This window comes from Enoplosus armatus, chromosome 16, assembly GCF_043641665.1.
Source record: "Enoplosus armatus isolate fEnoArm2 chromosome 16, fEnoArm2.hap1, whole genome shotgun sequence".
In the NCBI taxonomy this organism is placed as follows: Eukaryota; Metazoa; Chordata; class Actinopteri; order Centrarchiformes; family Enoplosidae; genus Enoplosus; species Enoplosus armatus.
Genome location: NC_092195.1, coordinates 16,306,518 through 16,331,929, shown reverse-complemented (window position 1 = coordinate 16,331,929; position 25,412 = coordinate 16,306,518). Strand labels below are relative to the sequence as shown.

The 25,412-nt window shown below is 41.1% G+C and overlaps 1 protein-coding gene across 1 annotated transcript; it reads left to right on the top strand.

The window, feature by feature from the left end:
• The first annotated feature begins 4,677 nt into the window (after positions 1 to 4,677).
• prdm1b (PR domain containing 1b, with ZNF domain) lies at positions 4,678 to 14,995 on the top strand. The gene is made up of 6 exons (XM_070922058.1): positions 4,678 to 4,848; positions 8,672 to 8,791; positions 10,286 to 10,523; positions 12,240 to 13,165; positions 13,283 to 13,411; positions 13,930 to 14,995. Exons 1-6 carry the CDS (start codon positions 4,678 to 4,680, stop codon positions 14,503 to 14,505), a joined length of 2,160 nt encoding a protein of 719 aa, XP_070778159.1. The 3' UTR covers positions 14,506 to 14,995.
• The last annotated feature ends 10,417 nt before the right edge of the window (positions 14,996 to 25,412 follow it).

Genomic DNA, 25,412 nt, shown 5'->3' with positions numbered 1-25,412 from the left:
GGGCAAAGACGTGATGTGTGTAAACTGGAAATGTTTGTTTTAAAAAAGCTCTACAGTAGAATGAGGTGCATCCTATCTATCTGTTGACATACAAACAATAGATTCTATATAGAATAGAAAACACTCTTCCTCTGGTTGTATAATAGAGTTTAAAGTAACGTGATGCCATATGATTTGTGAAAACAAAGCAACGCAGTGACAAACTCTGACTTTATGATTTCCCGCTCACCCACTGATAACAACGGGACCTCCTACCTGCATCAAAGATCTCTACCCATTAAGAAAAAAAAGCCTCTCAAAACAAAGATGTTTCCAGGAAAACAATTGCCTATGCATGTTAGTGACGAAATGCAATAATGTAATCTTACATATTTAAGGTTCAACCAGCGAGGATAATCCCTCTGGTTAAAAGGATCGGATGGAAAACTAAGCTGGCCAGGCTCAGTAAACAACAACCCCCCCAAAAAGTGATGCTTCTCTGCCTACTTCTTATAGGTCATTGACCTCCTGGTAATGTGGATGTGGTTGTTGCGAGGGACAACAACTACAGTACCCCAGTAACAATGCATTAATAACCAGATAATCCTCTTTTTGTTTCCCAGGATCTGTTGCTCAGCTGTTTACCACGGCGGAGCTGGAAAAACACCAAGGGAGGGGAGCACCCAGAAACGAAGGAACATAGAGTGATGTAAACATTGTTATCACCAATCCTTAAGTTTCATATTTGAAACATGTTTCCTCTACTAAAGGACAGCGTACTCAGATTCTGACTCATGGCCAAGCAGCTGTAAACAAACAACGTGAGCTGTCACATTTCTCCCATGACTGGAATGTTTCTACTTTCATTCTCACTGAAAGGAAAACACTGGCACTGGATCTGACAACAGAGCAGTCTGACAATCATTTTTAGTCAGAAATGATTGGACCCGTTTTTAACGTGCATGTGTTTTTACAAAATAAATATTTAGACTGCAATCAAAAAGGTCAAATGTGTGACAAATGGAACTGACTCCATAGTTGTTTCTGATGTTTTGGTTTATGAACACTGTGTGTGTGTGTGTGTATGTGTATGTAACAAAGTGGTATATTATTTTCCAAAAACTTCAACTTTGATTAAAAATAATCTTGGATTCAATGAAGGTACAGTTGCGCAACACACCTTTCATATGTTGGTTGCCCATTGGTTGGTGTGCATGTGTAATGGGGCTTGGGGTGGTGCAAGTTGGTGGAATCAGTGGTCACTGATGGGTAAACAACAGGATTATTTACTTTATACTCCTAATTGCCCTATTTGTTTTCCTGTAGCATAGGGAGACAGATGTACTACATCCTAAAATGACCATTAGTCCATTGTTGTACTTTGCTTATGATTCAATACTTTCACAAGGTATATCATGTACATTTGTGTATATAGATTCACTGGACTCTAGTAAGCATTGTGTGGGTGTCACCATGGAAGGTGTAATAGTTGAAGGTGAAGAATGTATGATGATTATTTTAGAAATGTTACCACCTAATGCCTTTTATTGCTTTTTACCGAATGTAAATACAATGTACATTAGCAGTGGGCTTTAATTTGCTCCTGGTGGATGATCCAATCAACGTTTAGTGTCCTACTTCTCATCTCTTTAGTCTGATGTAATTCTTCACTGTTTCTCCTTCAGCATAACCACCACAGCTATTTCAAAACATTGTAAAATCAACATTTGGCGGAGCAGGTGGCAGCTTTCTCTACTGTTACTGACACTGGAGCAGTGCATGGCAACAGGTATCCATTTATATCACACTATTACACTATTACACCCAGGTACCATCAATTTAGTACTATCATGTGTCAGGTCTTATCACTTTGTCTGATTTCCTCTGTCTCAGACAGCTTCAATATAACTGACCTCAGGTCTTTTCTCCACTTATCCTTTTCGTCTCGTCTGGTGCCGTTACCTCCCTCCCTCCCTCCCTCCCTCCCTCCCTCTTCGTGATAAGACCCAGTACACCTTACCCTGTGAGTGAGGTTTCCCTCCCTAGAAAAAAAAGTGTGTCTGTGTAAGTGATGTCCCGGATGTGATGTGTGTCCAGGAGTGAGATGAGTCGGCTGGCCTGCTATCCTGGAGTGCCAGGTCTTTAGTCTCTGAGCCCTGAGCCTGAGCCCAGACTGTCTGCAAATTAGAGAAATTAGCCCAGCCAGGCACAGGCCAGTGAAAGAGCCCAAATCCTCGTCTCCCCTTCCTCCCTCCCTCTCCACCCCACACACGCTCCTTCTACCACCACCATTAACCCCCACGCCACACTGGGCAGTAAAGCTCCACTCTTGGAATAGCAGTCTTGCCATATGGCAGCCAATTTACTATTTCACCAGCCAAGTTTGGAAAGAAAGGGGGAGGGGAGGAGGGGTAAATGACAGACACAAATATAGTTATAATGTTTAAAATAAAGATATGGCTGTATCAATTTATAGCAGTTAAAAATAATAATGGAAGCAGATTCTTTTTTCCAGACTGTGAAAATATATATTCTATTCTTTGCACTTTAACAATATTTGTAAAATACATTTTCATTTGTTTCTCTTTAACGATTGTGAACCCTGGAAATCAAATAAGCTTCCTAAGATTAAACCGCTAAGCACGGCAACATTCCTTCCTTTTCTTGTGGCTTTTGTGATACATTTCAATTTATATAGAAGGCACATAATACTTTTTTGTTTTATTTATTAAAAACAAAACAAGAGTGCATCTTTTTAGGACCAAGGAATTTAGGAATTGAGTGCAGCATGGCTCCTGTAATTTTGACATTTTCAGCGTTTAGCCTGCTGGTTATGCATAACATTTGGTAAATGTGGGTAAAGATGCACTCTGTAAATTGAAGTAATACAGTCTAACTGGAGCAATTTTCTGCACAGTTATGTGTGTCACCAGTGATAAAATAATGAAGGCACACATTTCACATGTGCTTGTTTGCACAGGCGGCGTCTCCACATATAGAAAAGTCACATTCTCTTTTTTTACCCTCCACATGTCGCTTTAACTGCTCTCTCCTGTCCTGGCTTTCTATATGCAGGCCACCAGGTGAGGTGACCCTGAGCTACATATAACTCGACTTTGCATGTGTATGCGTCTGAAAGTAAATGGGACGCTCACCAGACAGGTGTCTAAGTGTCTTTCCTGTGTGCTGGGATGACCTGCCCTACATCTGTACCTGTGAATGAGTGAGGAGCACCAATCGGCACAGGGCATGTATCTGTGTGTTTACAAAAGTTATTTATAAATTACTTTTTTTAAACTTTAGTTTGCTTTTTTCCTTTTTTTTCCTTTAATTTAATAAAAGTAAGTAAACAGTGCTCTTTTTTTGTGCATTTGTATAGGTTTGTTATTTATATAATGGTTTGTGTGTGTGTGCATGTGTGTGTGTGTGTGTGTGTGGAAGGGGGTCTTAGTTAAAGATGTTCTACGGTGAGATGTAGGTCAAGGAGATACAGTGGCAGCAGATTGCTCATTAAGTGCCAAACCAAGCAAAAGTCTATGAGTGTGTTTTTCAGTGGCAACAGGCCAGCCATCTGCTCTGCCTTTATTCATTCATTAACATGTCTTCTTTGTGTGTGTGTGCGTGGACGTGTGTGTGTGTATATGTGTAAGCATTCATCACAACAGCCACTTGCTGGCCAAGTGTACAACGTCACTGATATTGTTGTCCAAAACCAACAGTTGTGTGTCAGATGGCTCAATCACATGACCACGGTGGCTCATGATTGGCCAGGGTGTTGAGCTAAAAAAGCTTGGCGCAATCCAGGCTCAGGAGTTTCTGGTGACGGTGACAGAGTGGACACAGCGAGAGAGCGGATACCCAAAGGATCTAACTGAGAGGCATCCCTGAAGAAACACTGGGGAAAGAAGAGAGAGTATAAAGAGGAGAAAGCAGATAAAAACAAAATCAAGGGATGACATAGCCAAAGAAATGAGGATCCTACAGCTGAACGAATGTGTGAAAGTAAGTCATATCTTGTTTCTCTTTTTCTTGCAGGGATAACCTTGGGTAGATAAAAGATGGATGAATGATACAGACTGAGCAGAAAAGGACAAGCTGACCTATTGGCCTCATAAGAAATGGTTGATTAAACTGAATGGCCAGCGCTGGGATGTTGGCCAAGATCAGTGTCGATAAACACTGCTGCCTGATGAATGACTGCCAGAATGCATTTTAAATCATGGAGTCTTATGGGTATTACATGGATTACAAACTGCCATAGATTTAGTCGACTTTGGATACCGATATTACCTGTATTAAACAAGTGTTTTACTTATATATTCACTTGTGTGTTTACTTATATATAAATAAGTTCTTGTGTCATACTGTCAGTGGGTAAAGATGTCAAAGAAAGGCAGGTCACATAAACAGGCTTTACAAGACGATTTCTTTCTGTACAGCATATTTTCTCTCTATCCAAACAAGTACTTTACCTTAAAGTCGACATGATAACTGATTTGTGTGGCACTAAAATCGCTTTCTCTCTCCTCCTCTCCTTTTTCAGATCTTGAGCTTTAACCAGCGTACCTAAGACAAGGGACCTACCCAAGCAAACCAAAGTACTTCTATACCAAAGCAAGCTAAACCAAACAGAACCAAACCAAACTAAAGGTCTAAAGCCTGAGTCCATCACCTACAGTATATTCTATATTTGTCAAGATGAAGCTGGATAGCACACCAGGAGACATGAGCGGGTGGAGGGAGATGGACTTTGCCCTCAACTGCACCTACATTGTGCCAGACCAGGTGTCGGACCCGAGCTTCAGCCTGCCCAGAGCCATGACATCCATCCCACGCAACCTCACCTTCGAATACGGCACAGACAACGAGGTAAGAGCAATTCAAGATTGTTCACCCATTGAGAAATAGAGCGAATCAAACTTCTTTTTTATATCAAATACAATCAATGTACGCCCACTGATGTTACAGCACATTAAGAAGCACATATTTTAAACTACGGTAACTTAAACGCCACTTTAAGTTAGTTGCAATCCCCAATGATTGTTTTCGAATATTCAGTTTGGTCAGATTAAAGCTTTAGTGTTTACTCTTCAAAATATTAATTTTGAGTTACATAACATTCTGTTGGGCCATCTGCATCGGGTTACTTGGAACAAAAGATCCGCTGACTAATGAGTTCTTCACACATATAGTAGAGCTCATAGTATCTGTGTGTGTGTGAGTGTGTGAGCGTGGGGCAGGAGACATGAGGTCACTGGCAGCTTGAGGTCAGGGGCTTTTTATGTCTTCTAGCCACCTTAACTTCCATTATGTCACCCTAATGTTTCAGCCATTGAGCAGCTTCTCCACACTTTCTACTGTCTTACACATATAATAATGCACGCAGACAATCACTTACTCAGGACATAAACACATAGATACATTGAGTAAGATGTCAGGGATCAGCTTGGCTTCCACCAGGAGATCTAATCGCATCAAGACTTCCCTCCTCTATTTCCCCCCCTCCTTTTTTTAAATCGGGCCCATTCTCTTTAGCTCCTACATCCCCTCCCACTCAGGTGAGTCAGGAAGAACTATTTCAGTCAGCTGACTGGCTGGCTTGCAGGACAGCCAGCAATCAGGTATCTGCCTGGACATGTTACCCGCTGCAAACCACTGCAATCATGTCTCCAAGCCAGGTTTTATAAGGGAATATGTAGTGCAGCTAAAGAGAGAATCATTGTCTAAAAAAGGAAGAGAGAGAGAGATGTCACACACTTCTTTTGTAGTTGCTCTTAACACTTAAACCTCTGATGCTTGCGGTTGACTTCGCTGTCCCCTTCCTCTTTCTATCCTGACCCAGGCAACACTTTCTGCTGTCGTTCCTCTTCTCTAGCTCTCATACTCTCATCTCTTCCCCCTCTCTGTGCAGCATTTACTGCTGTAAGATGAGAAAAGCATGCAAACTCAGGTGATAAAATCTCTTTGAGGGCTAATTTCATATCCCCAGCCCTTGTTTACTGGCCAACATGTCTTAAAAAACACTTCCCACATTCACACTTGTGCAGCCAAACTTGATTTGCTTGTGCTCACATGCAACAGTGCTAGCTGACCAATCATAATTATACATATGTGATTTTTTAAGTCATTTTTATCACTCACAATTAAGGGCTCATGTACAGTATATGTATGCTGATGTGATCAGTGAGTCAAAACGATATCAGATAAGAAATGACATGAAAACACACACACACACACACACACACACACACACACACACACACACACACACTCACATGCTTGCCAGTAACCTGCTTTCCTTGAACTGGCACCTGTCTATTGAGTGGTTTCCCTTCCTAAAGATGGTGTCATGTGAATCTTTCTCCTTGACTGGCTGTTGTTAAAAATGGGAAATTAATTTCCTGTGATGATCATAAAACACTCCCCTTCCTTTGTGTGGGTTTGTGGGAGTATGTGTATACGTGTGTCACCTAAATGTAAGACGCAGCGCTCTCAGCTGCCAGGAAAGGCTCAGAGGGAAGGGATTTTTCACACAGGTGTGTGTATGGCACACTTGTCAGTTGACATATGAGTCAAATCTAAAAAGTCTGGATGAAAACAACTCACTCATCTTTATACATTGGAAGCATATCATCATGCACATCAACATACTACATCAACTGTTTGGCTACAAGGAGGAATGTTGGGCCCACTTATCCATCCCTACTTATCTTATCCTATCCCTTGTAACTTCTTCACATCTTTTCTAAATCCTTATCCTACCATTTTTATTCCGAAGCGTGCCAGGAGATGCGAAGAAGGGTGGAGGGGGCACGTGGCAGATGGGGCGTTAGCAACGGGTGCCAATGAGCCGAGAGAGAGGCAACGAAGGGGATGGATGGGGAGGGAGAAGCTGGGGAGAGGAGGGTGTGTGTGTGTGTCGGGGGGATTTAGGTTAAAACCAGATGATTAACTTTCGTTGGGGACAGGCAGCAGGCCAGGCAGCCAGCCAGGCATCAGGCTTCAACCTGGCGGACGCAAGGGCTATTTCGAGAGGGTTAAGAAAAGACAAGGGATTGGGGGAGGGCAGGAGAAAAGGAGGCCGTTCAGGAGTGTGATAGCGTGGGTCCAGTTAAGAACGCCCATCCTTCTTTCTTCTGTTCTTCAACCCCCCCCCCCCCAACCTGGCTGAACTGAGCGGTTAAGCAGCAGTGGCGGCCACAGCGATTCGTTAGTCACGCAACGCCAGCAAAGCACAATGTGGCTGTCACACTGGTTCATCACATCCAGGAATCACCTCACTTGCCTCGACGGCTGCTTGACACACACACACACACACACGCTCCTGCCGCCCTCAGTGACCTGTTGTTCTTCTAATTAACTGCTTATCCATAATTTAAAAATGCCAACTCCACCCTTCAAAGTGTGATAAATAATCACAAGGTGTTCAGGTGTTTGTCATTTTTCTTCTTTAAGGTTTGACCTTTACACAGGAGACCATGGAAATCCTTTTGAGGGTCAGTTTGAATGTTAGTTCCTCAATGGCAGGAAGAAAGAGTGTGTGTTTATGTATGGGGGGTGGGGGAGTATTTGAGGTTAGCACACAAAGCTCCTCAAGACACTGAGGCTGTGTGTATGCCACAGATGCTGCTGCCTGATGGTGTGGTGTGTGTGTGTGTGTGTGTGTGTGTGATTTGAGGAGAGTTGACCCCAAGCCTGTGCACTTTCTATGAAAGTGTGAATCACAAAACTGTTACGCACAGTAAAGAGGACCCTAACATATCCTGTGGTCCTCGCTATTGATTAATTATTTTTACCAACTCACTAAAAAACTACCTCTAAAGGTCGGATATGACTCAATAACCTGTGGAACAGGAGATGTTCTGTTCTTACCACATACATTACTGTATGCCTCGAGGCAGCAAGGTACTCGTTGATGGAAAAAAAAAAATCCCACACATTTCTTTTTGCAGTTCAAATAAATGTGTTCGGTCAAGCTGAGAAACACCTATTGCAGGGAATTGGATTTAACGACTAATTGGTGACTAATTTCCACATTTCCAGGTGGAACATTTTGTTTTGGGGCTTTGAAACAACCAGTCTACAAACGTTCTAAAGAGCTAATCAGCATAACATTTTAAATAGGTTTTAGAGTCAAAATTGTAGTATTGTCATCTGTGAATTTTAAAACACTTCTAAAAGAGAGATCAGATTGCAGCATTCATGAAGTTCACAAGACAAACAACAGGTGACACTGCTTTCTCTCTCTCCGTGTCTCTCTCTCTTCCTAGTGTTTATGAGGACAGCAGGTCAGAGATCAGTGGAGTAGGTCAGAGAAAGTGTAATTCTCTTCATTCGTTTAACTCATTAGTGCTGAAAGTGTGTCACCTTGTGTGGGTTTTAACCTGACTCTAGAGCTGTCTGGGTCAACATGACAAAGCCACCACAAGTAACTCAGTTTAACAACCTGCTGGACATAAACAATGGACAAACACAAGTATTGCACTATATTATATGTGTAGACGTAAAACGAGAGAACTAGCGTATGTACAGTTCCTCAATTTGTGCTTGAAAGGTCCACTTTCATGTGCTCTTGTGACACAAAAGAGGACTTTTTATGTTTTCTATGAAGACTGGGTGTTAAGTTGCTGTGTAATATTCCACATAAGAGAATGGACCCTAAATTTAATGGTGTACTTGGTCTTTGTTCCAGGTGACAGGCGTGTTCAGCAAAGAATACATTCCTCAGGGGACTCGCTTTGGCCCCCTGCAAGGAGACATCTTCACCAAAGACAACGTCCCCAAACAGGCCAACAGGAAATACTTCTGGAGGGTAAGGGAAACACACACATATTCACATACTTGTGCATGTATCTACACAGATTTAAAAGATATACACATACACTATGCATAATCACAATTAGGCATCAACACTGTAATCTAGCGCGGTGCGATACTGGTGACACAGGGAAAAGTCTCAAATCTAGATGTAAGAAAAAGGACCCTGCCAATTATTGAGGCTGGAGACATGTTTTCTTCCTCTATTATTCATGAAAAAAAGACATTGGTTGCTCAGATACAGAAGTTTCACATCAAATCCACGTCCATACGTCAATAAGGAAACAAACATGCTTTCACACGGATTGCATTGCCGCACAGGGGTTTTGGTCAAAATTTTAGAGGAAGTTGTCAACGCTGCTGGCACGTAATAATGGATTCACGCTCACACAGTCATCAGAGCCTTTACCGGCACTCAAGTCCTATGCAACATTTGTCACATACACAAAAGAAGGGAGTATTGTTCAATATACACCCACACTCACACAATCCTTATATTTTCGCCCCCTTTTAGTCGTCTGGTATCTTGTTTCCTTTCTCTCTCTCATCCAGACATAGCTTGTGTCACTCAGGAAATTTTCTATTCTGCTGAGTCAATTCCCAAAAGGACTTTTTTGCTGCCATCCGACGTATTTTCCTTCCGGCCTTATTTTCTGTAAACCCGTTTAAGGGGGGTGTTCCTGCAATAGTGAAAGTCTGACGTTCCCCTGGAGTGATTATGTTATCAACCTCGTGACACAGGTACAGGATGAGGGAGGACGTGCTGCCAAAGGCATGCCTGTGTGCGTGTGTTTTTGGCTGCCTGCCAGCAGCTGTCTGTCAGGAAGTCACCAGTTATATTTCCCTTTCATCTTGTTTGCTGTCATAAGCCATTGCATACATTTTTTTTCTAAAAGATGTGATCGCAATTAAGTGTATCACTGACATGAAACTTAATGAGAAGACAGAAACAACAATAAGACTATGAAGGGAAAAAGAGAAGGAGAGGTAAAGAGGGAGAGTGACACAGCGACTGTGTGAGTGGTGAGCCCCGCCTCCATTCCTCACGCCTCCTTGCCTCATGCCTCACACCTCAAATAGAGTGACGGGACAGGCACAAACACACACACGAGCGTAACACACACAGAGCAGAGCTGTAGGCTGCAGACCAAAGGAGCAAAATATACTGTAACTGATAACTGAAGAGGATAGTTAACTGTACATGGCAGAGGTGATTATTCTGACTTTATTTTCTTTTTAATGTTAATTTTTTTAAATACTTTTCTATAGATTGTTTTGATGATTTCAATCATTTAGTTCAGCTTCATATGTGTTTAAATTGTATTTAGAATTTTAAGAATTTGAGCATCACATGCTGCAATTTCCTGTTGCCAATAGATGGTCAACAAATAATAAAATAATTCAATTATCTTAATGAACACAAATCAGTTGCTTCAAGTTCCTGTGTACGTGTTTTTAATCCCATCTTCTCTTCCTTCTTCTCCTGCAGATTTACAGCAGTGGGCAGCTTCAAAACTTCATTGATGGCTATGACGTCCACAGGAGCAACTGGATGCGCTACGTCAACCCGGCCCGTTCTCTGGCCGAACAGAACCTGGTGGCGTGCCAGAACAACCGGGACATCTACTTCTACACCATCCGACCGGTAGAGCCCAATCAGGAGCTGCTGGTGTGGTACAGCCAGGAGTTTGCCCAGAGGCTCTGCAGCCAGCAGGACATCAAACAGAGTGAGTGCAAGAGTTTTTCTAGTGTTGTTTCAGGATGTGGTGGTCTTTTCCATCACAGGAGGAGCTTTTGTATGTAAATGTTAGTGATTGTTTTTAATGGGATGGAAGTTGTGGGAAGTACAGAGTCTTGAATCCTTAATTTATGAACAGATTTGCTGTTCACACAACCAAAACAACCGTTATGTCTGGTCAACTTGATTCCCCGGTGAATCTTGTTGAAGAAGTATTTAGTGAGAGGGGATGAAAGACAGCTGATTATCAGCTGATTTAATGGTGAGGCAGCACAATGACACACAAATATGCTTGTTGTTTTTCATACTAGATCTGATAAAATGACTAAGATTTAGATCTGTTGCTGTGACTAAACACGTAGCACAAAGCTTACGTCAAGAGAGGAAAGCAGAAAAATACTTTCACTTCAAAGTGAATAAAGACACATTATTCCCTTGCTGTGAATAAGACCTGATGTTATCTTTTAACAACAGTAAAGATAGTTGTCTTCCTGTCTGGTTTACCGTAGAGAGACAAATATTTATGTAAGGCCAGGGACAATGCACACATAGACCAAACAAATCTCAGTATTGCATGAGGTAAATGACGAGAGATTTTAAGGAGAGTGGAGAAATCTCAGGGGAGGAATGGCTGGTCAAAGTACCTTTGTGAGTCATCTGTTTTCAGCTATAAGTAGAACAGCAAGTCATACCCTCATCATCCTGAATGATTCTCTGTTGCCACAAAGTCCTATGACTCATTCCAACTGGATACACCAGATGCGTCGCCATTCATCTTGGTGACTAATGCTAAGGCGGTATTAGTACGTTGTTTATTAACTGAAAGGATAACCATCCTTTTTGTCAAAGTCCACTTTTGGTCATTGTTTGTCTTCCGGGTTTGACTTTCTGATATTCCGTGAAGGCAAATCTAGTTCGGCAGCTCAGGTACTGGTTGTTGAAGCGAAGGGGCAGCGGAGCTTGAATATACAAAAGCAGAGGACATTTTGAATAAGTTTGGGCTCTCAAATGCATTATCATGCGTCTGTAACGTAACAGACAAAACATAAAAATAACATGATGCGCATGTCTCAAGCCTCTGCAAGCTAATTTTCATATTATGCTGAAAGAGAATGGAAACCAGGGGCTGCATTTAAGATCACATTTAGATATGTTAAACGCTGCGGTGTGGTTTGGAATCAATTTGTAGTAAATACGCTTGACCATGCAAAAAAACTGGTACAGCCCTTTAAATGACCTTAAATGTAATTCACATGAACGCAGTTGACACACACTAAGGGTGAGAAATTCAACCAGCCAGGCAAGCAAAGACTTTCTCAAAAACAGAAAGAGAAGGAAAAAAGGAAGAGATGTTTCACATTTTCTTGTGGCTGGCTATACCCAGAAAAGGTTTCACAAGCGAAACTCAGAATCATGGTGTACAACTGCTCATACATGACATGACACATGGACTCCCACACACTTTACCACCGACCCATTCTCCCACACCAAAGTCACTACAGTGATTGACAAACGGAAACCTGTACCGTATATGTGTCAAGTCAAAAGTGAAACTACTATCATTTACCATAAGAGGGAGTGCCTTCTGTGGGCGGATGTGTGTCCGAAAGTGTGAGGCATTTCAACGTATTGAATTTAGGAATTAAAAATATGTTATAACAAGCTGTCATTTAAACTCAATATATTTAAATTTTCTTTCTCGCAGAATACATGAGTTCTGATGAAGACCATGAGCTGGAGTACACCAAACAGCACATACCTCAGCAGACATGGCATAAAGAAAGAACAAAGGAAGAGGTGAAGGAAGAGAGGGATGAAGAGGAGAAGATCGACGTGGAGATATTGGAGAGAGACACTCCGCCTGACACACCCGATGACCAGATCATGGACTTCAGCAAAAAGGTTCAGAAGGAGGAGAATAGTGACAGAGATCCAGAGGACCGGGGAATCATTCCTTCCCCTCAGCCCGAACGCAGAGAGCCCAGCCTGGGCTTAAATCACCCATTCTTACCAGATCACCATCCTGCGTTCCAATCTCAGCACCGAAATCTCCCTCTTCACCTCCACGGCCTCTACGGCCACAAGGAGGGGCTTGTATCATCTTATCCCCTTTACCCCCAGTCCAGACCCCTCCAGCCCACTTACCAGCTTCTTCCTCCCTACGGCCCACACTATCCTCGCCTCCTCCTCCCCTCGTACTCCCCTCCCTTTCCCGGGATGCTTCCCTCAAGAGGATCCCTCCGATACAACAGCTATCTGGGCACAGACGGACTCCCGTATCCACCCATCGGCCAGCCTAATCTACTTCCAGTGTCCCTTCCCTACCCTCCGTCTCCACAGGGGGGTCTGAAAGAACTAACACCAAATGTGTCGCCACCACGAGGCGCCCCAGCCACCCCAGAGCTCTCCCCTCTCCCCAAGCCAGACAGTCAGCATCAGTCCCCTGAGCAGTCTCCCTCTGGTTGCGAGGAAGCCATGAATCTAAGCCTGGCTATGACCAAAAGCAACACGGCGCCACGCAACGGACCTGGCCACAAATCCCTGCCTTACCCACTGAAGAAGCAGAATGGAAAGATCAAGTATGAATGTAATATCTGCTCAAAGACTTTCGGACAGCTGTCAAATCTCAAGGTAACAGCTTCAGTTCGTCCGTCTTGTAATTATAACTTAATTTAATGTATTCCAATTTTTAGACACCAAAACATTTTACTCATCATCCTTTTTTTGCTATGATTTGTGTAATTGTAGGTCCATCTCCGAGTGCACAGTGGTGAGAGACCTTTCCAGTGTAACCTATGTAAAAAGAGCTTCACTCAGCTGGCCCACCTCCAGAAACATCACCTGGTCCACACGGGGGAGAAGCCACACGAATGTCAGGTATGTTGAAAATTATAACCTAAGTGTGTGTGTGTGTGTTTTCCTCTCTCTTTACGAGCTTCTTACAAACTCTTCACTGATCTCACCATGACATTGATGAAAAAATCGATAGAAACACAATGTATACTCAATACACGACCTGATCGATCACATTTTTCTGGTAACGTAGTGTCAGTTTGATTTTCTTTGAGCCACTACCCACCTTGTTACGTCATAGCATCTTTATGCTTTTGTTTGCTAGTGTGACTCTGTGGGTGTGAGCGTCGAGAGAGAGAGGATAGAACTGGTCTAACAAAGAAAGAAACGTAGTCCCTGTTGTTTTATGAAAGTACCCCATAGAACTGGAATAACATGGTCAACCCGGATATTATACTATTAATAACATCAAGATGATGTCATACTGTACTGCTAAGTTTTTCAATCCTAAACACAATCCATACAGTTTTCTTAAGGTGTTAGTAATCAGTCATGTGAATATTACTCACAGAAGCTCTAACGTTTCATTTCATGCTTTCCAGGTGTGTCACAAACGCTTCAGTAGCACCAGCAACTTGAAAACACACTTGCGCCTCCACTCTGGGGAAAAACCCTACCAGTGTAAGCTGTGCAGCACCAAGTTCACCCAGTACATCCACCTCAAACTGCACCGTCGCCTCCACAGCAGCCGTGACCGCCCTTACCGCTGCCAGCTCTGCACCCAGGCCTTCTTCCACCGTTTCTCCCTCCGCATCCACCAGCGCAGCTGCTGCCTGGCTAACTCCAATGCTCCTGTCAACGTTCACATGAAAGAGATGGTGGAGCGGTTTGACGCCAGCCAAGAGGCTGACACGCTCACAGAAACAGCCTCTGCCCCGCAGGTGGAGGAAGCTGTAGAGCGCTGGTTGGCTCGTACCTTGGAAGGCGAGGGGAAGGAGGACCAGAGGGAGGCCACCATACTGCTGAAAGCTTTGACAGCGGCTATTAACGTACCAGCAATGTCCATGGCCCAATCAGCTATATCTACATCACACCACAGCCCTCCACTGGCCTATCAGGAGAGGGCCAGCGTTGTTCATCTCCACAAACGGCCAACAGTGAAGACAGAAGGACAGTGAGAAGGAACTGAAGGAGGGGGAAATAAAAAAGGACATACAGCATAACATCAACCAAGAAAACAGATGTCGCCAAATAAAACTCCCCATATTGTCCCTGAAGGGCATAACGAGGAATATAAACTTCCATAATCCAATGAGCGCAGCACCAAAAGAAGAGCATTCCAAAGACTGGGCGGGGGTATTCAGTGATTGTACTTCTTCCCAAACATCAGTTTAAAAAATGAAAACAGGGAGGATGTTGTTAAGCTGTGAAGTATTTAAAACTCTTTTCACTCAGGTAGAGAAGTGTTTGCTTTTTTGTGCTTTAACTTATTATTTGTTTTTAATTGAGTCATTATATTTATTTAGTTGTATCATAGTTTGTTTTTTCTGCTAGTGTTTTTGTTTTTTTTCTCTATGTGTTGACGTTTCCAAGGAGATTTGATCTTTTAGGAAAAACACAAATAGACTCAGGTACAACAACGTGGCATAAACCTGTGGATGAGTCTCACTTGTTATACTGTGCATTGTTTGTTTCTTTGTGTGACAGTGTGTTTGGGCTTCTGGGTGTGTGTGTATAAGGAGTGGAAGTTTTTATATGAACGACAGGGCACACCTTCCTGCTCCTAAACTATTTTATTTATCTATGATAAAAAAAAGGGAAAAATCAGGTATCTTGAAACCATGTGTCCGTAAGCAATTGCCAAAATTACAATCCAATCAAAGAACATGAATGTGTAGCCGTGTTTTCGGATCATTGTTCAACTCATTCTAACATTAGATGGGAGGAAAGAGGCTCAGATAAAGCATTATTCACCAACGTCTCACAGCTAATTTAGATATCAAACTATCAAAGACGCTCTGTGCTGAACAAAAGCAAACGCCACCAAAAGAAGCAAAATACTACAGATTCAATGTGATCACAGTATTTTATTCATTCTTACTGCAATGTTTTTATGTGTAATGTTCAGCAACTAAATGGATTGCTATGTAGCTTTTTACTGGATTCAAATGTTTCAGATACTTCTTACATACAAAGCTTTACTGTACATGTTTGTAAACTCGAGCTTCATCCAAATCTTGATTCAGACACCGGTACCTCATTTTCAGCATTGGACAACAAAACACAGGAGCACAATTTTCGAATATTGTTAATAGTTTTCTGACTTGCAAAATGCAACTAGATCTGTGTGCTAAAAGAGGAATTGAAAATTATACTTCTGAGCCAGTACTTCTTTTGTCATTTTGTAGTTTTTTTTTTCTTTTGTACAATATGTTTGTCTATGTAGTTTATTTTTGGAAACAGGTTATGAGATGTTAAGAATTTATATGTGAAGAGACTATTTTGATGATACTTTTATATTTACATGATGTAGCATATTAAAAATATTGTTTCTATAACTCTTGTATTTTGTGTGTGTTTTCATGCTGCTATTAGATTTGAATAGCGGAACAATACAGCAACTGGGAGGGCAGAAAATAAATAATCTCTGAAATCCCATGACAAATTAAGCATTGCATTATTTATTGCAGTGTCATTAGCATTAGCTCACGATGACGAGGCAGTCTTCATATTGAAGCTAACCCAAAATGCTGCTGATGTCAGTTATGTTTTGCTCCCCCCCCTCTCCACAACACAACAAGTCTTCCAAATTAAACGACAAAATGCGTTGTTTGTCCGCGGCCTGTAGAACGACACATTTTCCTCCACAGCCTTTCCTGATCTGACGGCCCTATCGGCAGGACGACACCACCGCGGTCTCCCGTGTTAAAGTCTGACGTTTTGTTGACCCATCCATCCCATCCTGCTCTATAATAATGACACCTGGCCCACCTGCTAGAGAGCTTTGTCATTTGTACCTGAACGTATGTCCTTTTGGAGGCACTTGCTGAAATGGCTGATGCTGTTGTTCATCTTGCAAGGACTCCCACAACAATACACCTAACTCCTCCTCCTGCTGTTTTAGTTTCTTATTGCTGTATTTGGTAATGGCACCTCTCTCCTTCCTATATTCTATACCTTGTCACTTCCTATAAGAAAACATCAAACTCAGCACAGCAGGAAGTGCCGACTGACGACAATAAGGCATTAGAGTTTACGGGTGGATGCTGGGTGGGACGTGGGGCTTATGAAATACTAGCAGCAGCAGTGGCGAAACAGCTGTCACACTTCGCTATTCAAGCGTGGAGACTTTTAAGTCTCTAACTTGGTGTAATCATAAATAAAATGGGGCCAACATGTTTTCTTTGGCTGAGACTTATATGTTATATGCGCTCTCCCTCTAGCGCATATAACATTATTATTGCCCACTATTAGCTGTCAGTGATTTTAGAACTAATTTTACTATTTTATTACTGATTATAAAAGCTTTGCCTCTTCTTCTTCGTCTTTTTTATTCTTATCTGGCAACTACTTGTAACCAGAAATGCATGTATGTGGATATTCTAAACTCTCTTTCTATGAGCACAATAACTAGACGTCATGATGACAAAGGTACTAAGCCTGTACATTGTATACAGGAGCACAATGCATACTCCCTGGTAACATCCTGCTTACTACCCCTCTCTTTCTGGTAATAAACTCTAGGAAGTCCCACTCTACATCCCCCTGATTGGTTCACTTTACTTTTCACTGGGTCTTTTTCCTAGAAAATACAGGAAATGAAACTAGTGAGTGACCAATGAAACTCAGAAAAAGCACTGCTTACATCACGATTTTTATATCACAAAATCACTTAGTGCGATAGCAGATTCTCCTGTGTTGGAATTTGTCATTGTTTCTGTCAGGTGACTTTGCAGAAAGGAAGGATGTATAAATAACCGATGCTGACAGTAATTACAGTAAGGAACATTGCAGATTTTGTTGTATCAAAGGTTTTGGTTCTTTAACACTTTAATTATAAAACATTAATTCGAATAACTGCTCTGAGGTCAGAAATCTTACTTGAGGTTAAAGTCACAGAGAGCATCTTTTTATCAGATGACGTTTGTAGATTTAAAACCTGAAACTTTCCTTCTGCTTCTCTCAAGACAACAGTGTGATGTATTTACGGGCACAGTAGGCATACCTGAACAAACATGAAACCCTGAAATCCGATTCTAATTTGATCATTGTCGTTTCATGGCAGTGAGACACACTTTCAATCAAAAAAATCTGTAGCAAAGTTACTGTAAGCATGCTTTGCTCCTTACCGTAATTCTCTTACAATCTCAATCTCCCTCTTTCTGTGTCTCTTAACCACTTTTTTTTTTTTTTTGCTGTGCAATGACTCTTCATTTTGTAATATTTCCTCTTGTGATCTCTGCTGTGGGGGAGAACCCCACAGCAAACACCTACACACCACTGACCAGAATAAAAACACTCTTAATGTGCGCAGTCAAACAGCAGTAGTGACAGGAAATCCTTTTCTTCTGTCAGGCTGCCAGAAACCCTGCCAGCTACACGTTTACTACCCTGTTGTGCAATTAAGCAATAGGAGCAGAAGCCATAGTCAGCGTTAGGGAAAATGTGTAGAGAAGAAAAACATCAATAACATGATAACATCCAATATAATCAATGTCTTTATCAAAGACAGATAACTAGTTGAGTCCCCCTCAAACTGCAGACAGCCCCATTTGTACACCACATCCTTTGAAACATAAGGTTTAAAGCACATGGAGGGCAGGACTGGGTTGCATCAGCTCTTTGTAAATCTATACCTAGGTCCTTCCGACGTCCTTACTGCTTGCTAGTTTTAAACTAGTGATTTACCAAATCACAAGCTGTAACATAACTTCAAAAAAATAACAATTTTAGGAAGCCATACGATATATTAAATTGAACTGCCTATCCTTTGTAAATGTAGGTATGACTTATACTTTAAATATATAGACATGGAGAAATACATGTTCTTTGAATTCATGCAGTTTAGAATGAGTGGAAAATATCTAGCAATGCTAACTTATTTGCCTAACGTAATTTGATGTATATTTTCTGTTATCTCTGTGAAAGGTCATTAAAATCTTCTCATTTTACTTCATTATGAAACACAATTTTAATCAAGTGTCCGGCCAGATGTGTCAACTATATCCCATTACATCTTTTATACGTCACGGGTAATATATTAGCAAGCTAACTCAGGGTCCAATGCCCACCACACTGCAGCCTGTAACACCTCGTGAGCCATGTGGCCAATTTATCCTGACCAAACAAAAAATGAAAAGAAACACTTTTAACCTTTGTCCATGCATAAAACATTGGTCCCAGTATTCTGCACAATCTGGCAGAGAAACTCACTCACTATACACTCTAACAAAAAGGTTAATACATGATTTACCCATAAGAATCACAACAGTACATCCTTTAACTTCCACAGAGAGTGTTTGACAGGCAAAAATGAAAGAAACACACAAAAAAAAAACGTCATCTCTTCAAGAGTTCATCATCGGGTCACTGGAAAAGGGATGTGAGCTTTTACATGCACCATGCAGTCGCATAGCTGTCCAACAAATTTTCTTAGTACATGTTACAGGGTACCAATAAAAATTTACAGGGAAGTCGTTATCTTGTTTCAGATGGTATCATGCATCTAACTTGGGTAGAAATGTAGAAACGCTCCTTCTCTCATTTCTCCTCTTGAAACTCAAAAGATCTGACTTCCAGTGGAAAATTGATGCAAAGTTTCCAGTTTCTCTGGGGAAAATGTACGCAGGTACACAGTACAATGTCCATCTGGAGTCATTTCCTTTGCTTTCAATGTTCCAAAGCACAGTTGCCTCAGTACACACTCACAGAAAACGCTTACTCACAGTGTGGAAAAGTGCTGCTGGATTGTTCTCATTAAGTTGAAAAGTGAGCCACAACCCATCCTGTAGTGCCATCACCACCCGACGGAGTGCAATTAGGCACCATCAGGACTGAACCCTGGTGAACAAAGAAAGAAAAGAAAGAAAAGAAAGGAGGAGTGTAGAAGCCAGGAAATTCATTGAAATCAGCTTGTTAATTTCAGTGCCAACTTAGACTTTGGAGACAATTACAAGAGCATGTAAAACATAGAATCTACTTTTTACTGAAAGACCTAAATCAGTATCAGTAAGTACAGCAACAGAACCCCACATGATCACAAAATCAATCCAATTGGAGGCCATTGTCACCTTTGCACCCAAGTTTTGCTTAGATGCGAAGGAGTTGCTCCCATCTGCTTTTTGCATTGACTTTTTGACGTTTTGTGCATGAGGTAGCTTTGAATGCCCTATATTGTGGTATGTGTCATAATCTTGTTAGCTAACTTTGATTAATGTGCTATATTAAGAGGAAACAACTTAAAAAAAAAAAAGAGTTAAGTGAATATTTTAAAAGAGTAGGAGGGACGTTTTAAAAAGGAATTATTTAAATTTCACACATTTTACATTTCTACTTTTCTGGGTAAAAGATAAAAAGGTACATTTCCACTTAATAGTATTTAATAGGTCCCCTGGCAATAACTCAAGTAAAGAAACAGGTGACATAGAAGCAGTGTTCGTGGCAGGGTTAGGGTTACTTGGAAGTCACTTGTGTTGGGCAATCACCAAATATCTTCAGCATGTTTCATCTTACAAACAATATGTGCAGCACCTGAGCATCACGTGACTTTCTGTTTTATTTCAACTAAAAGGTTACGAAGACTATAATGTTAAATAGCAGGTTTGTTTGTGTGTGTTTAATGTGGGTGAGTCTGCCAAGATAAACAGACTTTGCTCTCATGCCAAAGTTCCCTTTCAGTTTTACGTTACGGATAGCCAGTGATTGATGTTGACAAGATGCCTACAAGGGAACAAAAAAATGTTTTTGTTTATTTTCAAACACTGATTACAGTCTTTTTTTTTTTTTAAATGGTGCATGCCTTTAATTGTACATCATTGGGGTTCATCACTTTGGTTCGTCTCTACATCAACAGCTCCAGTTTCATCTCAGTGTTTGACTTTCGGTTGTTTGTTAGTCAGAATTAAGGCCATATATGTGGGTGTGGAGCACTGAGTAATAACACAAGGTTGTGACGCCGTAGCAATCAGCTGAATGGGTCTAAAGGTTTCATATATATATATATCGATAAAATTTGTGGTTCATATCGCCATATTTAGTGAGTTTACTTTAGTGAAGAAGCTATTAAACAATACTGATCAGTTCTCGGCACTCTGAATGATTGAGAGTGAAATGTTTTGAAAAGTAACCCTACTGCTGATAAACTAGGACTTTCATTACAAAATGTTTGGTTACAAAAATTGATCTAGCACAATTAAAACATGTTATGCTACTGTTACAGTAAAACAATATCAGGCAACTTAAGTCTTAGCTGTTGGCTAAATGCAAGTCTACCCTATAAATCCCCCTGTTCACTATATAGTCATGTTTGTTTGGTAAATAGATTAACTGTCATTTTGTTTGGAAACATTCACCACTAAAGCTGACACAATTATGGCCTTTAAGGAATAGTATTCCATTTTAAGAAATACACTTATTCATTCTCTGGAGGAAATTAAGACAAGGAGACTGACACCTCTCTCCTTTCTTCTTGGCTGGGACCAGTAACGTCCTGCAGCCCCCGCTGGTTTCCTGGAAACTGCTCAGAGCCAAGAAACAGTCCTGCTCTCCATGTGCTTTAGGCCTGAAACAAATGTCTTTGGTTTGGGTCTTTATTGTGTTATTTTTTTTGACTATTCATTGCATCAGTGCACATAACCTAATGGCAATTCCAATGAAATGTTTTGGGTGTTTTTACAATGTTAACGTTATACATAACTGAGCACTGTATAAAATAATAAAGGACTTTATAGGTTCCCACACTGTATCCCTGAAGGTGACCTCAGGGGAATCCCAGCACAGTGAGGGAAACTATTATTTCATTTTTATTACCCTCCATATATAAATGAGATCACGTCAGATTTGTCAGTCTCTTATCTCTCGTTATCTCCTCACCATTACCAATGCAGCCAATGTGGGTGTCTACTGTAATAGCACAGCAATACGAGTCTTTGATTATCAAAATGATAACATTTTATAGTGTCACGTGTTTTTTAAGTGAATGTATGACTCTTTTTAAAAACACAAGGCCTGTAAATATATTGAGCTTTTATGCTAAAGGTACAGTAGATGTTGACAGTAATTTCTATAGATCACTGAGAGGGAAAAAAGAGAAAACAAGCTTATTGTGTTATTTTATTGACCATTCAGTGCATCAGGCAGGTCATAGTAATTTCCTTATCAAACAAGACGCACACACTGGAACTGACTCTTAGCTTCTAACTTGCTGTCTTTGATTGCATTGAGCAAGCTGGTAGCACCACCGTGAGGCAGCGTCAGCCACATGCATATAAACATATGCACAGGCCTGCCCTTTCATCAGATCTGTGATCAGGTTGCAAACTGCATAGAGACCACACGGTGTCGCTGTTGACCCACTGAGATTGCACACTGTTGATGTATACATAATATGGAGATGTTCTATAAAGAGATCTTCATATAAGCTACCTAACCTGTAAATTCTTCTGCGCAACACACTACCAGATAGATTAGAGGCATAGTGGTGCGTCATATTATATAAGAATATATATAAAATATATCATTTTTGATGTAAAAAGTAACTAGTAACTGCAAGTGTCAAATGAATGTAGTTAAAAAAAATCCCTCTGATCTGTAATGGAGTTCAAGTATAAAGTAGCATAGAATGGATATACTCAAGTAAAGTACAAGTAAGTCAGAATTGTACTTGAGTAAATATACTTAGTTACATTCCACCACTGCTCACATGTAATTCCCAGCAGGATGAAGGATACTTGAAAAAGTCATTTCTGTGTCTCCAGTCTTTTGTCTCTCATTATCTCCCACCATCAGCTATGCATCATATAAACATACAGGTTCCTTTTATTATTGACAACATTCTGAAATATTTATAAAATACGACAAACTCAGATTTTGTCCGGGGTAGATTGATAAGGCCAGGGTCTTATTTCCCTCCTCGGTGTGTTAAATCCACCAACCTTCATCACGATGGAGACAGGCATGATCATATCTGACCTTTACTGGAAACTGGGAAAACTAGGACAATTAAAGCATAAAAGCAAACTACTCGTGAAAAGTAACTTTTAAAACTAAATGTATAATATATCTACATGAAGTTGATGTGTGTGTGTGAGTGCATTACCTGAGGCCCTTGTACTTGACAGTGAAAACATTTAAGGTAAGAATGCTTATATGGGCATGATTGCAAGCAGCTTGGGGAAACCTGCAGGTAACACCGTGACCCATTAAAGTAAATAAAATGAACTGATGTCGAAGGCTTTTTATTGCATTATCTGTGAGTGGGCCGAGAGCCACAGAAAGGCAGCGTCACTGGGAGGCTGTCTGGGTTGTGGGTGTTGCTCCTCCGGGGCGTGTCGCCACACCTGAGCTCTGCGCACTGCACAGAAAATGAAGCAGCTGTCATCTGTCAACAAGAGCCATCCGTGCGGTTTTCTCCACTCCTCGGCTATTTCCATCAGCTTTTAATGACAGGACCATCAGCGGGGAAGCAGTTCTGACTCATATAAAAGACCCCCACCCCACCCCACCCCCAAGTCTCCCTCCCTCCTCGCCGACATCGCCCAGCAGAGATGGCGAAGAGCTCATCCAAAAAGTCCCTGAAAAGTTTGTTCTCCAGGAGCGACGCCAGCCTGGACAAATCCGTGGAGAAGGATGTGGACAGGAATGGGGGACAGAGGAAGAAGTTCAATTTCTTAAAGTTAAAGATAAAGTCGAAGAACGGTTCTGCCCCCGAGAAGTCGGCTAATGAGGAGCAGCAGGTGCTCAGGTATGCTCGCAGAAGGTCGTGAATTTTCAGCAGCCAGGCTTCAAGCCCGTGCATGTGTCATGTGGCTTCTCGTGGAGGAGCAGCAACATAACGCAGCTTCTGCCTGCAGCTGCTCCAAATGTTCTGCTCCCTTCATATGAAACATCTTTAGTTTTCTGTTTCACTGAAAGGAGCCCATACTGCTGTTGTAGTCTTTATTGGTAGACACTAAGATTACACAAACTGTTGAAGGTTTCTCAGCCTACAACATACTTTATGTTAAAATGAGACACCAGTGCATCTGATCTCATGCTACAGAAGGCTGTCTAGAAGTCTGTGCGGAAAGTTAACAGGCAGCAGGCAATTTAACCTGTTTAATGAGGATAATGATAGCTGAATAGAGTTATTCGCAGCACCATGCCAAATCCATAGATACACCATTGTAGATGATTCAGTTGATGGAGATTTAGATAACCCTCAAGGACATTTCTGTCTAGACAGGACCGTTGAAAGAGGGACTGTGAAATCCCTGAAATTGAGTCCATCCTCTCATTATGTAACTGTGTAAAAGAGCAAATGGAATATGGAGAAATTAAACATCCTTCAGTTCTCTGAAAGCTTGCAGAATCCTTCAGGGACATGGATTAAAATTGCTTGTGAACAGCTTTAGAAAAGTTTTCTTCAAGTCAAACATATTGCAGCTATAGCACTGTTAGTCATGCAGCATTTTTTTAGTCAAAGACAAAATGCATGATTGAATATGTATTGTTTTCTTCATTTGAGGGGACCAGCAAAAATACTCTTAGTCCATTCATTAACGTGGAAACTAGGAACACGTTATCTAGACCTGAAACAGTCAGTCAATTAATTGATTAGTCGATCAACAGACAATTAATCAGCAACTATTTTGATCTGTTCATCTTTTAAGAAATCTTCTTAGTAGAAATCTGGTTCTAGCTTTTTAATATGAACATTTCTGGTTTTCTTCATCTTCTGTGGTATCAAACTGAATATCTTTGGCTTTTGGACTGTTAGTTGAGTAAAACAAGCAACTTAAATAACTCAGCTTTGGGAAACTGTGTCGGCTATTTTCCGCTATTACTCAAAGTAGAAGCTGTCTGATACTTACTTGATTTTTGGGTCTGATACTGTTATCTGTGGTTAAAAAAGATGCAAAATACAAGTGTGGATGCCTGAAATTTAGCCGTACAGCACTTTTAGTCGTGATGTGCTAGAGGCAGGCTGTTGGGCAATAAAGTCAAAGTCTATAAACACCATCTGCTGAACTGTGATATGCTCATTTCTAAACAACAAAGGCTCCTGGACAGGCTAGACAAACAGTATAACGGGGGGCATGAACTTGTTTTCGGCTTCTGAAGGGGGCCGAGACAGAAACCTTTAGTTCATCAATGCTACTGTCAGTGGACATAAATGATATAGCCGATATACATACTTAATCCATCTTTTGCTTTCAAAACCATAAATTAGTAAAAATGTTAATTCCTTTAAAGGTATAATATGGAACATTTCCACATTAAAATGTGTTAAAACGTTTAGACCTATGTGAATGTATATTGTATATTTTGTTGAGTTGTGTACTTTCATTATCCCAAATGTTTCCAACAATGTTCAAACACAGAGAAATCCATTATTTTATTCAAGGCATTTTTTCTGCCGCACATCATTGTCATTAATTGCATGCCATTTTGCAACACAGTAATCCAGTAGTAGTAGTCCAGAGACCTAATTTATTGATATGATATATTGATATGTCAATATTGATTTTAGCATACTACGATGTGCTGGTATGACAAGTGGCTCCTGCCAGCCACCACGCTAATGTGTAGGATAACGTTAACATTACAACAACGTTCAACACGCTCATAAAGTTGACTCCATGAGTCGACTACCCATGTGTCATGTGGTCAATTCAACCAGGAGTAGCCCAGCGCTGTTATCCGTGGTGCTGTTTTCCGTGGTCAAAGTAATCACTAAAAACAACTTCATGAGCATGTTGAACGCTACATAACTTTAGCTACAGTAGCTGTATGAGTAGTCGACTCATCTAAGGATAAGGGAGCAAGTTAATGTTACATCAGCTAACGCTACTCGCAGCTGTTTCATTAAAATGAAATGACTTAATGT

Coding starts and splice junctions, on each gene's coding strand:
- prdm1b (XM_070922058.1), top strand. CDS start 4,678: ATGAAGCTGGATAGCACACCAGGAGACATGAGCGGGTGGAGGGAGATG. Junction 10,524..12,239: donor CCAGCAGGACATCAAACAGA/GTGAGTGCAAGA, acceptor TCTTTCTCGCAG/AATACATGAGTTCTGATGAA. Junction 13,166..13,282: donor GACAGCTGTCAAATCTCAAG/GTAACAGCTTCA, acceptor GTGTAATTGTAG/GTCCATCTCCGAGTGCACAG.